The 15,228-nt window shown below is 37.9% G+C and overlaps 1 protein-coding gene across 4 annotated transcripts in view; it reads right to left on the bottom strand.

Annotated features, from left to right (window-relative positions):
• Positions 1–485: 485 nt before the first annotated feature.
• Positions 486–15,228, bottom strand: part of ddhd2 (DDHD domain containing 2) — a 60,476-nt gene continuing 45,733 nt past the window's right edge. For 2 of the 4 annotated variants that reach the window (XM_057831419.1, XM_057831420.1), the window contains 3 exons: positions 14,258–14,350; positions 9,157–9,334; positions 2,001–9,072 (listed from right to left, as the gene is read on the bottom strand). In XM_057831419.1, coding sequence (XP_057687402.1) covers positions 8,991–9,072; positions 9,157–9,334; positions 14,258–14,350 — 353 coding nt within the window. In that variant the 3' untranslated portion in view covers positions 2,001–8,990. Of the gene's footprint in view, positions 849–1,040; positions 9,073–9,156; positions 9,335–14,257; positions 14,351–15,228 lie in introns of those variants that run through there. The other 2 variants (XR_009062701.1, XM_057831421.1) reach the window with 2 other exon arrangements.

Below are 15,228 nucleotides of genomic sequence, written 5' to 3'. Positions count from 1 at the left end.
AAAAAATTTATGTTCCTTATCCGATTGCTCGAATATTCGAACTAAATAGTTCATCATTAATCGACTACTAAAATAATCGATAGCTGCAGCCTTATTTCGAATGAACGAATGTTTCCAGTCTAAATAGATTGGGCGTCGAGCACTGTCAATGGCAGCCTTAGTTACCTGAGATGCTATTATGGTGGAAGATTTTGTTAGCAACTTGTTGGTCCCTTTTTTTTTTTTTGTTTAAAACATTGCCACCTTTTTAAAACGATATCTCAGTTCTTGGCAGGAGCATATCGATAATCCTTTGGGATACAAAGTATCACGATATATCACTATTTCGAAATATTGTCACACCCCTATTGCACTTCCACTCAGTGGGTAGCAGTGGCGCTCTCATTTTCAGAGTGTGCGCAGAATTTTTGAACCGAACAAGAACGCACAGCTAAGAGCACTGGAAATATGAAGAGCTAAGACGAGGAAATATGACAAAAAGTATATCGCTTTTGGCTTTGACTTTTAATACATTGGGGGACGAGGAAAGACCAATCTGTTTACTGTGTTTAAACATGTTTTTTTCTAAAGAGCAACATTTTATGACACCCTCCCAAATCAAAATAAAATATTACATAATTACCTTGTGCTAGCAATTTTCCTAATGTTCATCTGAATTCAATACAAAAGTTAGAACAGCTATAGAATACAAGACATTGTTTTATTCAAGCACACAAAAAAGAGGTAAGCTTAGTAGAGCCTTAACTCTGTGTGCACCATCACCACATTGAGTGCACGGCATAAGCAGTAGATGTCAAGTGCTTAACATAATATAATATACAATACATCAGGGTTCACTAAATCTGGACCTCGGTGCCACTTTTCCTGTCGTGTTTTCCATGTCTCCCTCCTCCAACACACCTGAATCAAAATAATCAATTTCATTATCAGGCTTCTGGAGAGGTTGCTGATGACATAATCATTTGATTCAGGTGTGTTAGGGGAGAGAGACGTGGAAAACATGACAGGAAAAGTGGCACCGAGGTCCGGATTTCGTGAACCCTGCAATACATAATCAGTGCTTGTTTGGAGAGTGTAGAATGTTGTTTGACACATAAATACTGTATATGGGCCATTCCAGAATTGGAGAACACTTTATAATTTTTGAAAAATATTTAGCCCCGCAAAATTTTATTTTATCTGATATTCAATTTGGTCATTTGAACAGATGCAACAAAAGAAAAATGCCATTTTAGGGGGGATTCCAGACAACAGTATTTGGTATTCATAAAAAAATAAAAATAAAAATCAACATAAGCGGAGTTTAAAGGGGGGCCAGGGGATCCAGGCCCCCCCTGGTGTCCGAAAGTATCATTGCATGTAATTGACTTTCCTATAAACATATTACCGTATTTTTCGGACTATAAGTCGCACCTGAGTATAAGTCGCACCAGCCATAAAATGCCCAACGAAGAGGAAAAAAACATATATAAGTCGCACTGGAGTATAAGTCGCATTTTGGGGGGAAATTTACTTGATAAAATCCAACACATAGAGCAGATATGTCATCTTGAAAGGCAATTTAAAATAAAAATACAATCGAGAACAACATGCTGGATAAATGAACAGTATGATAATGTTACATGATGCATGAACAACAAAATGCGAACGTGGCCGGTATGTTAATGTGACATAGCTATTAAAGTGTTATAGCATAAAGAATATGTTAACAAGTTCACTCCAAAATACCAAAATAACATGTGAAATGATATAATAATGTGTTAATAATTTCACACATAAGTCGCTCCTGAGTATAAGTCGCACCCCCAGTCAAATTATGAAAAAAACTGCGACTTATAGTCCGAAAAATACGGTATATAAAAGTTGTTGAGAAATAAAACAAACAACAAAAATGAAAGAAATGAACAAAAAAAGATTTTTATAATGGGTTAAAAATGATATTTCGAACAGATCATGTGACGAGCACCTTAGACAGTCCTTTGCTTTGCATATTATTTAAAAAAAAAAAAATTAGGGGAAGGCAATTTTATTTTTCAAATGATTTCTTTCTGTTTTTGAAAATATTCTTTTTTTGGCTGAAGCAACTTTTTTGGGGATTGAATGATTTAGACACAAATGTCACACAAAAAGGATTGCTAAAATCAATTTTTTTTTGTATTGAAAAATTAAGTGTTCAAATGCAAGTATTTGAGTCTCAAATATTTTTTCGCATTCAAAAGCTTTTTTCTATGATAGAATTTTTTTTTTTGATTGAAGTTATTTTTATTTTGAAAATATATATTTTTGTTTGAAGAAACTTATTTTTTGATTGAATAACAAAGACACAAATGTCCTAGCCAAAACGCGGCCTAAACACAAAACAACATTACTTCAATCAAAAAAGTTGCTTCAACCAAAAAAATTTGACTTGAATGAAAAAAAAGTAATTAAAAAAAAATATATATATATATATATATATATATATGATGGCTGTCAAAATTATCGCGTTAACGGGCGTTCATTAATTTATTAAATGTTAAAATATTTGACGCAATTAACGCAGATTACCCGCTCAGACAGATTTAAATGACGGTACAGTGAAACACCACTTGTTGTGTTTTATGGAGTTTTGCCGCCCTCTGCTGGCGCTTGGGTGCGACTGATTCAGCCATCCATGAGCATTGTGTAAGTAATTATTAACATCAACAATGGCGGGCTACTAGTCTATTTTTTGATTGAAAATTTTACAAATTTCATTAAAACGAAAACATTAAGAGGGGTTTTAATATAAAATTTCTATAAATTGTACTAAAATTTTTCTTTTAAGAACTACAAGTCTTTCTATCCATGGATCGCTTTAACAGAAATGTTAACTCATTCACTCCCAGCCATTTTCACCGGAGCAAGGCCCTTCGCTCCCGGCCATTTTACTGGATTTTGACTGATTTTGCACGGCCCACAAAAAATTCTGTTCTATTCCTATATAAACATGGAACCCACCAAAAGAAAGATTAGACTCTCTTCTTTCAGCAGAAAAAAAGTAAGTTCATACGTTATTTCATTCTTTAGAAATCAGCATTAGAAAATTGCTTAGTTTGAGCATTTTTCCAATTTCTGATGAAAAAACGGAGAAAATGAGCTTTTTGTAATTTTGACTTTAACACGGCTATTTTTTGCTTCAGTGTCATCCCAAACATCTGAATAATGTTTTCCTTTTACAAAATAACAACCAGCCAAATAGAGTTTTTCATAGCAAAGTAACAATTTATTCACACTTACCTAACTGAGAGATGACGTTTGGTGGCTGCGACAGCGGTTAAACTTTTCCCTCATTGCCGACTGTCTCGTAAAGATGGATTTTTTTAAAAGTCTTTTTTTGTGGTGACCACTGTCTCGTTCACCAGGGGAACTTATGTTCCTGGGGGGGAACTGGTTTGGCCGTGCGCGTTTCCGTGCAGGACCCTCGAGCGTGCGGTGGACATGAGCAGCAACCTGCGGAGGGGCTCTGCTAGCTTCCCTAATAAAGTTGTACTGTTTGAATTGAGTTGTGGGCTCTTAACAAATGCGCTACTGCCCTCCAGTGGCCAGTTTTATTGCTTTAAAATGGGTTTTGAGGGTTGTTTTTTGTTTTGGCGATAGATCGAAAGCTCTAGATGCTTCTTGTACAAAAAAACGCAAAAGACGTATAAATACGTAATCGGGACACTGAAGCATTTGGAAATAGAACGTATTTATACGGTTCCGGGAGCAAATGAGTTAATAATGTTAATGCCATCTTGTTGATTTATTGTTATAAATAAGCAAATACAGTCCTTATGTACCGTATGTTGAATGTATACATCCATCTTGTCTTGTCTTTCCATTCCAAAAATAATTTACAGAAAAATATGCCATATTTTATAAATGGTTTGAATTGCAATTAATTGCGATTATTAATTTTTAAGCTGTAATTAACTCGATTAAAAATTTTAATCGTTTGACAGCCCTAATATATATATATATATATATATATATATATATAGCTTTCAAATTCATTTTTTTGAGTTTCAAATTATTTTTGCTTTCAAACACTTTTTTTGATTGAAGTGACTTTTTTTTAAATTGAAAATATATATTTTGATGTTGTTTTTTTTTTTGATTGAAGCAGCTTTTTTTGGGATCGAATATTGAAGACACAAATCTACCTCCATATGGCTCCGCCCAGGGGATACAATTTTTGACTGGGGTAACTACATTGGCACAACACCAGCGGGAATACCATATTCAATGGATGACGATCTTGGCGAAAAATATAGCTGTCCAAAGCAGCCTGATTTAGAATTCCCCTCAAGAATGATGGGAAACAAAAAAAAAATTCAACTTATTATTATAAATATACTTGTAAGTTTTATTGCTGACACTGCATTTTGGGGTCATCAACATGTTGTGCCCCCCCCTGCCCCAAAAGTCAAACTCCGCCTATGATTTTCAAGCATTATTTTATTTGCATTTGGTCTCAGAATAAGTACATTTACTCGGAAAGTTTTAATATTTTGCATGTGAAGTTTGAAAAGTTGGATGTGAAATGTCTTCCAAACCTGTAATGACCCTATCTGAGGTGCACAAGATTGAGATCAACCTCTCACTAGGTTGAAATATGGTAGCCATCTATAGTAAGCAAGTATGAGGTGAATAAAAAGGACTACTGGATACAAAAAAAAATAGTTGCATTTGATTTTGTATCAATTTGGTTTGAATGTGTTAAGATTTCATCTATGTGAATATGAAAGTGACAGTACTGCTGTACATATGCAAATAGAGAACTCAAACAGAAAGTGTAATAATTTGAGATAATACAACATTGCTATCTGTACATGTGAGACCGAAGGAAGCTAATGGTGCAAACCCCCAATACAAAAAAAAAACAGATGGAAAAAAAAAAATTTTGGCCTTTGACATAATCCAAAGCAAATTCTGCAAACATATCTGCCAGTATACAGTATAATACAGTGATCCCTCATTTTTTGCGGATATTGGGGACCAGAACCCACAAAGATAAGTGAAAAAGCGCAAAGTAGCGCCCACACTAAAAATGTTTCAACCCAGCCATAAAAAGGTAATTATATGCAGTCGGGCAAAAAAGTATTTAGCCAACCACTAAATGTGCAAGTTCTCCCACTTGAAAATATTAGAGAGGCCTGTAATTGTCAACATGGGTAAACCTCAACCATGAGAGACAGAATGTGGGAAAAAAAAAACAGAAAATCACATTATTTGATTTTTAAATAATGTATTTGCAAATCATGGTGGAAAATAAGTATTTGGTCTATCCCAAAAGTTCATCTCAGTACTTTGTTATGTACCCTTTGTTGGCAATAACAGAGGCCAAACGCTTTCTTTAACTCTTCACAATCTTTTCACAAACTGTTGCTGGCATTTTGGCCCATTCCTCCATGCAGATCTCCTCTAGAGCAGTGATGTTTTGGGGCTGTCGTTGGGCAACACAGACTTGCATCTCCCTCCACAGATTTTCCATGGGATTGAGATCTGAGGACTGGCGAGGCCACTCCAGGACCTTGAAATGCTTCTTTCGAAGCCACTCCTTTGTTGCCCTGGCTGGGTGTTTGGGATCATTGTCATGCTGAAAGACCCAGCCACGTCTCATCTTCAATGCCCTTTCTGATGGAAGGAGATTTTCTCTCAAAATCTCTCGATACATGGCCCCATTCATTCTTTCCTTTACACAGATCAGTCTCCCCCTGATCCCTTTGCAGGAAAACAGCCCCAAAGCATGATGTTTTCATCCCCATGCTTCACAGAGGGTATGGCGTCCTTCGGATGCAATTCAGTATTCTTTCTCCTCCAAACACAAGAAACTGTGTTTCTACCAAAAAGTTCTATTTTGTTTTCATCTGACCATAACACATTCTCCCAGTCCTCTTCTGGATCATCCAAATGCTCTCTAGTGAACCGCAGACGGGCCTGGACATGTACTGGCTTCAGCAGGGGGACACATCTGGCAGTGCAGGATTTGAGTCCCTGGTGGTGCATTGTGCAACTTATAGTAGCCTTTGTTACTGTGGTCCCAGCTCTCTGTTAGTCATTCACTAGGTCCCCCCGTGTGGTTCTGGGATTTTTGCTCACCGTTCTTGTTATCATTTTGACGCCATGGGGTGAGATCTTGCATGGAGCCCCAGATCGAGGGAGATTATCAGTGGTCTTGTATGTCTTCCATTTTCTAATAATTGCTCCCACAGTTGATTTCCTTACACCAAACGTTTTACCTATTGCAGATTCAGTCTTCCCAGCCTGGTGCAGGTCTACAATTTTGTCTCTGGTGTCCTACGACAGCTCTTTGGTCTTGGCCATAGTGGAGTTTGGAGTGTGACTGACTGAGGTTGTGGACAGGTGTCTTTTATACCGATAATGAGTTCAGCAGCATTCTTCGTTCTGAAGCGGTTAATAAATGGTTTTTAAGTACTTCAAATGTAATAAACATGTTACTGTCCCACCGAATTATTTTTAAACAAGAACAAAGTAGAAAAATGCTTGCCTTTATTAAATGCTTCATTGAGTGAGTCCACTCAAGCTGCTCACTTACACAAAATGAGTTGGCACAGCAACTGTTTAACAAGTTGAAGAATGATTGACGCGTGCAGCGCTTTGAAGTTTCAGCTTCCAAGCGTCTCCGGCAAGATCAAACCTAAACGTTTGTCAATCATCGTTAACTTATTAGCAACTCCAGTGCACTGCCTGACCAAGAAAAAGCGGCAGGAGCGAGAGTGAGAGATTACGTGATCGGATTGTGACAGCTTTATAAATTACTGCATTTATTCATTTTTGAATTGGGGAAAAAAAATCTGGACTGAGGGCGCAAAGTAGCGAGGGATCACTGTATTCTAACTGCAAACTTCTAAAACGGATAGAATTAAGTGCATCACACACACTTATGAAATATGATGAATGTGAAATAAAATAAGTCAAATAAACCCTTACCTTTGACATTGAAGCAAAATTGCACATTGTAGGAGCAGCAGCTTTTAGTTTCTTTGGATGAACCTTGTACTCAATGAATACACAAAAATACTTCAGTCTACCACAACAAAATTATAAGCCAATAGGATAGAGTTCACACTAGCTCTGTTATAAATTGTGTTTAAGCAATTCGACACATCATGATATTTTTAAACTTCTGTTCATAATGACAAAAATTACACGATATATAGTTACAGTTAGAGATGCCCGGATCGGATCGGACGCCGATATGGGCAAAAAAATGCGCATCGGATCGGCCGACACGGAAAATTTCCGATCCAGACTTCCGATCCAGTTTTTTTGAAAATCCGGTCTAGGTTTTCCAGCGCACCGATATACATAATCAGCTTTGTGGGATCATTTCACCTTAAAGGACGACAAAGACCAAGAGGCAGAGTGCAACATATGCCACAATAAAGTCAAGCGTGGTGGTAAAGCTGTAAGAAGTTTTAATACAACCAACCTAATCAAGCATTTAGCGACATACAACCACAAACAACATAAGGAGTATGTTAAGAAAACCAAGGACAAAAAGAAAAGTCCTACGCAACTAACACTGGCAGAAACTTTTGCTATGCGTGACAAACTGGCACTCGACAGTCCCAAAGCCCAGGGAATAACAAGAGTCATTGCCGAAGAATTCATTCTGGATGACGAGCCATTATCTCTCGTGAGTAAAGACGCACCATCCAACACTTAGAACCACGGTACCACATGCCCAGACGTCATTATATCCTTGAGCGATTCGGCCGTGGAAGATTCGAGAACCATTCACAACCAAATTACGATTATTAAAATATGTCAAGTAAAGCGGAACTAATACACAGCGCAGTCTTCGGGACGCAATGAGAAACGGACCGCATTGCGTCCCGAGAGTAAACATCATGCTTGTCTAATAGATATCATATGTATATAGAACTAGATGCAAAATGACAGACTCGACGGGGTTAGCAACACATGCATTGAAAACTAGGTGCGTTAATGAACAGCCGCCATCTTAAAGCAGAATACTTCCCTTGTAGACTGTTATAGTGAATCTTCCAAACGAACCTAATTAACTTTTTATCTAAAATACTCCTAAATCGGCAAAGTCTTGACTTGACTCTATTTTCAAAACAGTTTTAAAACTTTCACATGTCAAAAGTAGACAGAAGGGAAATTATGGAATAACGGGAAAAATTTTAACAACTGTTGATTCGCAAAATTAAATGAATTGAATGTAGTTTAAAGCTGCTGATACAGAATGGGGACTTGAGTATTTTATTTACTGTTTTAAAATGTTTACTTGATACTGAAATAGTCGTTTCTTTAAACCTGAGAGGCTTTTTATACAATTTTTGTAACTAATGCACGAAACATTAAAAGCATCTAATAGCTTGGGGGGTTTGTGGGATTTTCCACTGACAGTTTACATTATTATTTGCACATTTTACTGACTGACTATGCCAATTCTGTTTGTTATTTATAATGTTTTGTGTTTGTCACTGAATAAACAAGTCAGTTTCTTGTTACCAACCATTGAGTGTTATTCAAACTCACCTAATTCAGCTGGCTAGTTGTTATCAAGAGTACTAAAACCCTTTTCAACATGAGTCTGACAACTAAGGAGGCTCAATAACTTTAAACTTTAATACATGCTCAGATATCGGTATCGGCCCGTATCGGTATCGGATCGGAAGTGCAAAACAATATCGGTATCGGATCGGAAGTGCAAAAACCTGGATCGGGACATCCCTAATTACAGTTGTGTGTACGATATGCTGATATGAACAAAAGTGCATGGTAAGGAAGAACAGATCAGTGCAACACTGGGCAGGATCAATCAGTCGATACCAACCCAACTGTGTGTGATGCCTGAAATATTGACTGACGTGACCAAAGATCACCTGATCACAACTGTCACAGGCAGTAAGGCATTCTGGAGGATGATTTTCCAACCTGTTAATGGTCCTTTGTGTTCCCACTCTCCTGAATTGGAGCTTATCGAGAAATTTTAATTACTGTTGATGCTGTTCCAATGTCACATCCAGTTTGTCGTAGATTTCCTTCAGCAGCAGCAGAGCAGCGTCCTCAGATTCCCTGGCAGACAAGTACAAAATACCAATCTTACAGGAATAGAAAGGATTAAAAAAATAAAAGCTTGAACAGAAGAGTCCTCCTCACCAATAGCAAAGATGAGATTGAATGGCAAACAAATATTCATTGAAGCTCTCGATGGGTTTTTCCTGAAGCACGTAGTCGATGCGTCGCCCTCCATTCAACATTCCCATTTTTATTTCCGCTTTCTCCGCCTGCTGCGGTTCCTCTGTTGATCGTGACGAGTCCACCTCTTCACTTTCGCCTGCGGGAACAAAAGCCTCATTTATTAGATGTCTACTCATGGGTAGAATCTATTTGGTAACGATGTTCAAGACAAAGGAAGTGAAATGAGTAAAGTCAGTGTAATGATAAAAGATGGTTGTTTTTGTGTCTTGTCTCTCAGGGCGGACTGGCATACCGGGGATTTCTGCGGTGGACCGGTGGTCAAATGAGCTGACCATAAAATTTGCATACCCGCCTAATCTAAGCATTAAGGTAAAAGATAGAGATGTCCCGATCAATCTCTGATAACGTCATTTTCAAAGTATCGGAATCGGCAAAAAAATATCGGCCATGCCTTTTTTTAACATATATGTATATTTTAATTAAATCGTTTTCTAATTGTATTTAACGTTACAGACATAATTTGTTACACTTATCCAGAGTCTTTAGTTTAGGCTTAAGGTACGGTTATCAAATTTAGCCCAAAATCAGCGTTAATTTTTTTTTTTTTTTAAATGTATCACGTTAAAATATTTAACGCAATTGATGCATGCGCTGCACAACCCACTCACGAATTGCCGCACTCCATCTGTAATGGCGCCGTTTTGCCTATATAGAGAGCTTAAAGGCAGCGTAAAATGAGTAGAGTGAATTTTGGCAGCCTTTGGAGCACTATTTTATTCGGCTAAAGCCTTACAATCCCTCTCTCTAAGATTAGATATATCTTGGGAAGCAATATGGGGAAGCAAGGTAGCAATTGAGCTTTTTCTTGACACCCTAAGTAAGTTATATCCCATCGCAGAGAAGATATATGAATTGGTAGCACTACGCACAGTCATGGTTCCACTTGTCATGGTTCCACTTCCCATCATGCATTTGGGCATGGCCTTCAGTATCATTTACTGAAAGCTCAACAAATACACTAGATGGCAATATTTAGTCACAATATACAAAGTCACAAGTCTTTCTATCCGTGGATCCCTCTCACAGAAAGAATGTTAATAATGTAAATGCCATCTTGAGGATTTATTGTCATAATAAACAAATACAGTAGTTATGTACTGTATGTTGAATGTATATGTTTGTCCGAGTTTTATTCATTTTTGTCTTAATGCATTGCCAAAATGTATATGATCGGGAAAAATTATCGGGAATGATTGGAATTGAATCGGGAGCAAAAAAAAAGCAATCGGATCGGGAAATATCGGGATCGGCAGATACTCAAACTAAAACGATCGGGATCGGATCGGGAGCAAAAAACCATGACCTGAACAACCCTAGTAAAAGAGAAATGAATTAAAGGTTCTTCATGTATAAAGCAGTACTTTGATCAGGTTAAAGTTCTCATTTTGTGGTACTGTAAATCCACAATTCTAAATAAGTTCTGGACAAGGATGGTGAATATTAGAAGTGGACCTCTCTGACTATTTCCAGACTCAAAACTATGCAGTTTACTGTACCAATATTAAAAAAGGACATTAATGTCATGAAAGCGGACTTTGATGTGGTTCCAGTTATCATTTTTGTGGTACTGTAAATCCACAATTCTTAATAAGTTCTGGCCAAGATTGGTGAATATTAGTAGACCTTTCTGACTACTCTCATACTCAAAACAATGCATTTTTATGATACAAATATATAGAAAAAATTTAATGAAAAGTCCTCCGTGTCGACTTTGATCTTGCTACAGGTTACAGTTCGCATTTTTGTGGTACTGTAAATCCATAAGTCTGACTAAGTTCTGGACAAGGATCATGAATATTAGAAGTGGACCTCTCTGACTACTCCCAGACTCAAAACTAAGTAGTTTTACTGTACCAGTATTTTGAAATTTTAAATTAAATGTCCTAAATGTGGACTTCGATCTGGTTCCAGTTATTGTTTTTGTGGTACTGTAAATCCACAATTCTGAATACGTTCTGGCCAAGGTTGGTGAATATCTGTAGTTGACCTCGCTGATTACTCCCATACTCAAAACAATACGTTTTTATTGTACCAATATTTAGAGAAATGAATTAAAAGTTTTATATGTAAACAGAACTTTGATCAGGTTACAGGTATCATTTTTGAGGCACTGTAAATCCACAATTCCGAATAGGTTTTGGACAAGGATGGTTAATATTAGAAGATCAACTCTCTGACTACTCCCAGACTCAAAACTATGCAGTTTTACTGTACCAATATTGAGAAAATTGGAATTAAATATCCTAAATGTGGACTTTGGTCTGGTTCCAGTTATCATTTTTGTAGTACTGCAAATCCATAGTTCTGAATAAGTTCTGGCCAAGATCGGTGCATATTAGTAGACCTCTCTGACTACCCCCATACTCAAAACTATGCATTTGTATTATACTATTACATAAAAAAATTTGAATTAAAAGTCCTACATGTCAATGTTGATCCAGCTACAGGTTACAGTTCTAATTTTTGTCGTACTGTAAATCCGCAATTTTGAATAAGTTCTGGTCAAGGTTGGTGAACACTAGTAATGGACCTCTCTGACTACACACATATTCAAAACTATGCATTTTTACGGTACCAAAATTCAGAACATTCGAATTAAAAGTCCTACATGCATACTTTGATCAGGTTACAGTTTTCATTTTTGTGGTACTGTAAATAGCTGCATAGCTTCCAACACCAACCATGAAGTGGGCCAGTCTCCCTGGACACCACCCCCAACCCCCAGTCTGCCCCTGCTGGTCTACAAAGTCCTGCCATGAAAATCTCATCTGCCCAAGTCCTTTAGAAAAAGTAACAAATGTTGGCCAATCCAACTAAAACCATCTTTTATGTACCCCGATAAAAATAAAAAAAAAAATCTGTTTATAACTAGCCATTAAAATGATAACAACACTGTGTCACTTTAACCCTTTTATGGACTTCAGATGAACCCAAAGCAATAACAGATGAGCGTTTTTAAAAGGCTAATGATTCAGAATGATACAACTGTTACTGCAATCCTTCAATCAAAATGTATTCAATGATGTCCACCTGTACCTCGAAGATAAGCACTTAGTTTTGTATTTTGCTCTATTACTGTATGGAAAACCAAAGTACATACTGAACTCCTTCAGTTTTTGGTGTACTGTTTCACCCAAAGCAATTAGAAAATTATCATTATGTCATTTTGCACTATGAGGAGAACCACAACTGTGATATGCTTGTAATTCCTCATATAATGTCACGTATGATGATGGATTTACAGTGGGGCAAATATGTATTTAGTCAACCACCAATTGTGCATGTTCTCCTACTTGAAAAGATTAGAAAGGCCTGTAAACCTCAACCATGAGAGACAGAATGTGGAGGGGAAAAAAAACAGAACATCACATTGTTTGATTTTTAAACAATTTATTTCCAAATTAGAGAGGAAAATAAGTATTTGGTCATCAACAAACAAGCTGGCTGTCAAAGAGGTCTACCTTCTTCTAACGAGGCTCCACTCCTATTAATGGCACCTGTTTTAACTCATTATCGGTATAAAAGACACCTGTCCACAACCTCATTTAGTCACACTCCAAACTCCACTATGGCCAAGACCAAAGAACTGTCCCAGGACACCAGAGACAAAATTGTAGACCTGCACCAGGCTGGGAAGACTGAATCTGCAATAGGTAAAACGCTTGGTGTGACGAAATCAACTGTGGGAGCAATTATTAAAAATTGAAAGACATACAAGAACACTGATAAACTCCCTTGATCTGTGGCTCCATGCAAGATCTCACCCCGTGGCGTCAAAATGATAACAAGAACGGTGAGCAAAAATCCCAGAACCACACAGGGGTACCTAGTGAATGACCTACAGAAAGCTGGGACCACAGGAACAAAGGCTACTATCAGTAACACAATGCGCCGCCAGGGACTCAAATCCTGCACTGCCAGACGTTATCCCCCTGCTGAAGAAAGTACACATCCAGGCCCATCTGTGGTTTGCTAGAGAGCATTTGAATGATCCAGAAGAGGACTGGGAGAATGTGTTATGGTCAGATGAAACCAAAATAGAACTTTTTGGTAGAAAAACAGGTTCTCGTATTAGGAGGAGAAAGAATACTGAATTGCATCCGAAGAACACCATACCCACTGTGAAGCATGGGGGTGGAAACATCATGCTTTGGGGCTGTTTTTCTGCAAAGGGACCAGGACGACTGATCTGTGTAAAGGAAAGAATGAATGGGGATATGTATCGAGAGATTTTGAGTGAAAATCTCATTCCATCAGCAAGGGCACTGAAGATGAGACATGGCTAGGTCTTTCAGCATGACAATGATCCCAAAAACACAGCCAGGGCAACAAAGGAGTGGCATCGTAAGAAGCATTTCAAGGTCCTGGGGTGGCCTAGCCAGTCTCCAGATCTCAACCCCATTGAAAATCTGTGGAGGGGGTTGAAAGTCCGTGTTGCTCAACGACAGCCCCAAAACATCACTGCTCTAGAGAAGATCTGCATGGAGGAATGGCCAAAATACCAGCAACAGTGTGTGAAAAGCTTGTGAAGAGTTACAGAAAACGTTTGGCCTCCGTTATTGCCAACAAAGGGTACATAACAAAGTATTGAGATGAACCTTTGGTATTGACCAAATACTTATTTTCCACCATGATTTGCAAATAAATTCTTTAAAAATCAAGCAATGTGATTTTCTTTTTTGTTTTTTTTCCACATTCTGTCTCTCATGGTCAGCATGGTTGAGGTTTACCCATGCTGACAATTACAGGCCTCTCTAATATTTTCAAGTGGGAGAACCTGCACAATTAGTGGTTGACTAAATACCTATTTGCCCCACTGTACTTTGATTTCCAAAACGTTCGGCTGACCTCCAAATGGTAGCATCACTGTAGTTGTCGTTTTATTCATGTAAAAACTATTCAAATCCAGTTTTTCAAATCTATGTTGGCTCTCCCTAAATGTGAAACTGAGTACATACTATACCCTTTTCAAGTTAGCTGTGTTGCTGCCCTAGCTTACCTTGGAAGTGATGCCTATGAAGGGCCCTGGGCCACTCCAATATTTTAGTCCAAAAGTCACCACTTTTTTCCTCCCTCTGAGCAGAGGCACAAACTGCAGCCAACGTGGCGGATCACACGAAAGTGCAAAGGGGCGTGGGAAGCAGGTGTTAGAGACAGTGTTAGAGACAAATAGGGAGGATGTTGGCAAGCAGAGAGTCAGGAGTGCAAAGACAAGGGGGTTAGACAGACATGCAAACACACACAGACTGCATATTTTACATATTTATCTACCATCGCAGAGGCCGGGGGAATTGGTGCCTTTTTTATTTATTGATTTATTTCAATTTGTAGACATAAAACTGCTTAGATATGCTTAAATTTGTTTGTCCATGTTGTTATGCATGTTTGTTAACATACAAACCTTTCACAGCAGTCATTTTTAAATAATAAAATAGAATTAATCCAGTCTGAGAAAATCATTTTCTCTGGCACAAATGACCTCTCACCAGTGACGTGCGGTCAGGGGAGGCAGGTGAGGCAGAGCCTCACCTGTCATCATGACAAAAAAATAATTATAGCATCAAATTTATATTAATATTTGTCCATTGCTCTTTATGTATGACTCATTTCAAACATTTTTTATAGTCAAAATCGCTGAATTTGCCCATTTCCTGTTCAAATAGCGAAATGAAACGAGAGGTGCGGCAGCAACGAGTAAAGCCTCACCTCTGATTGCGCAATCCATAACAAACTGGGTTGATACATGGAATTGGAGCGTACTGGTTGCCGTACATCTGCATGTCGCCATTATAATGTTTCCAGATACGTTTATTTGACCTGATTTTCCACAGTCTGGCTAATGTCTTTAACCCTTAAAGTTTAATTTTTGTTAGCGACATATTTAGTTTTGCTGAAATATGTCCCTGTTTTTATTTTGCGGTTTTACTGCGGTTTCACTAAAACCGCAGTGAAAAGGCACAGCTTGCGGCA

Source organism: Corythoichthys intestinalis, chromosome 3, assembly GCF_030265065.1.
Source record: "Corythoichthys intestinalis isolate RoL2023-P3 chromosome 3, ASM3026506v1, whole genome shotgun sequence".
NCBI classification, from domain to species: domain Eukaryota; kingdom Metazoa; phylum Chordata; class Actinopteri; order Syngnathiformes; family Syngnathidae; genus Corythoichthys; species Corythoichthys intestinalis.
The sequence above is the reverse complement of the archived record's forward strand: the minus strand, read 5'-3'. Positions and strand labels throughout refer to the sequence as shown.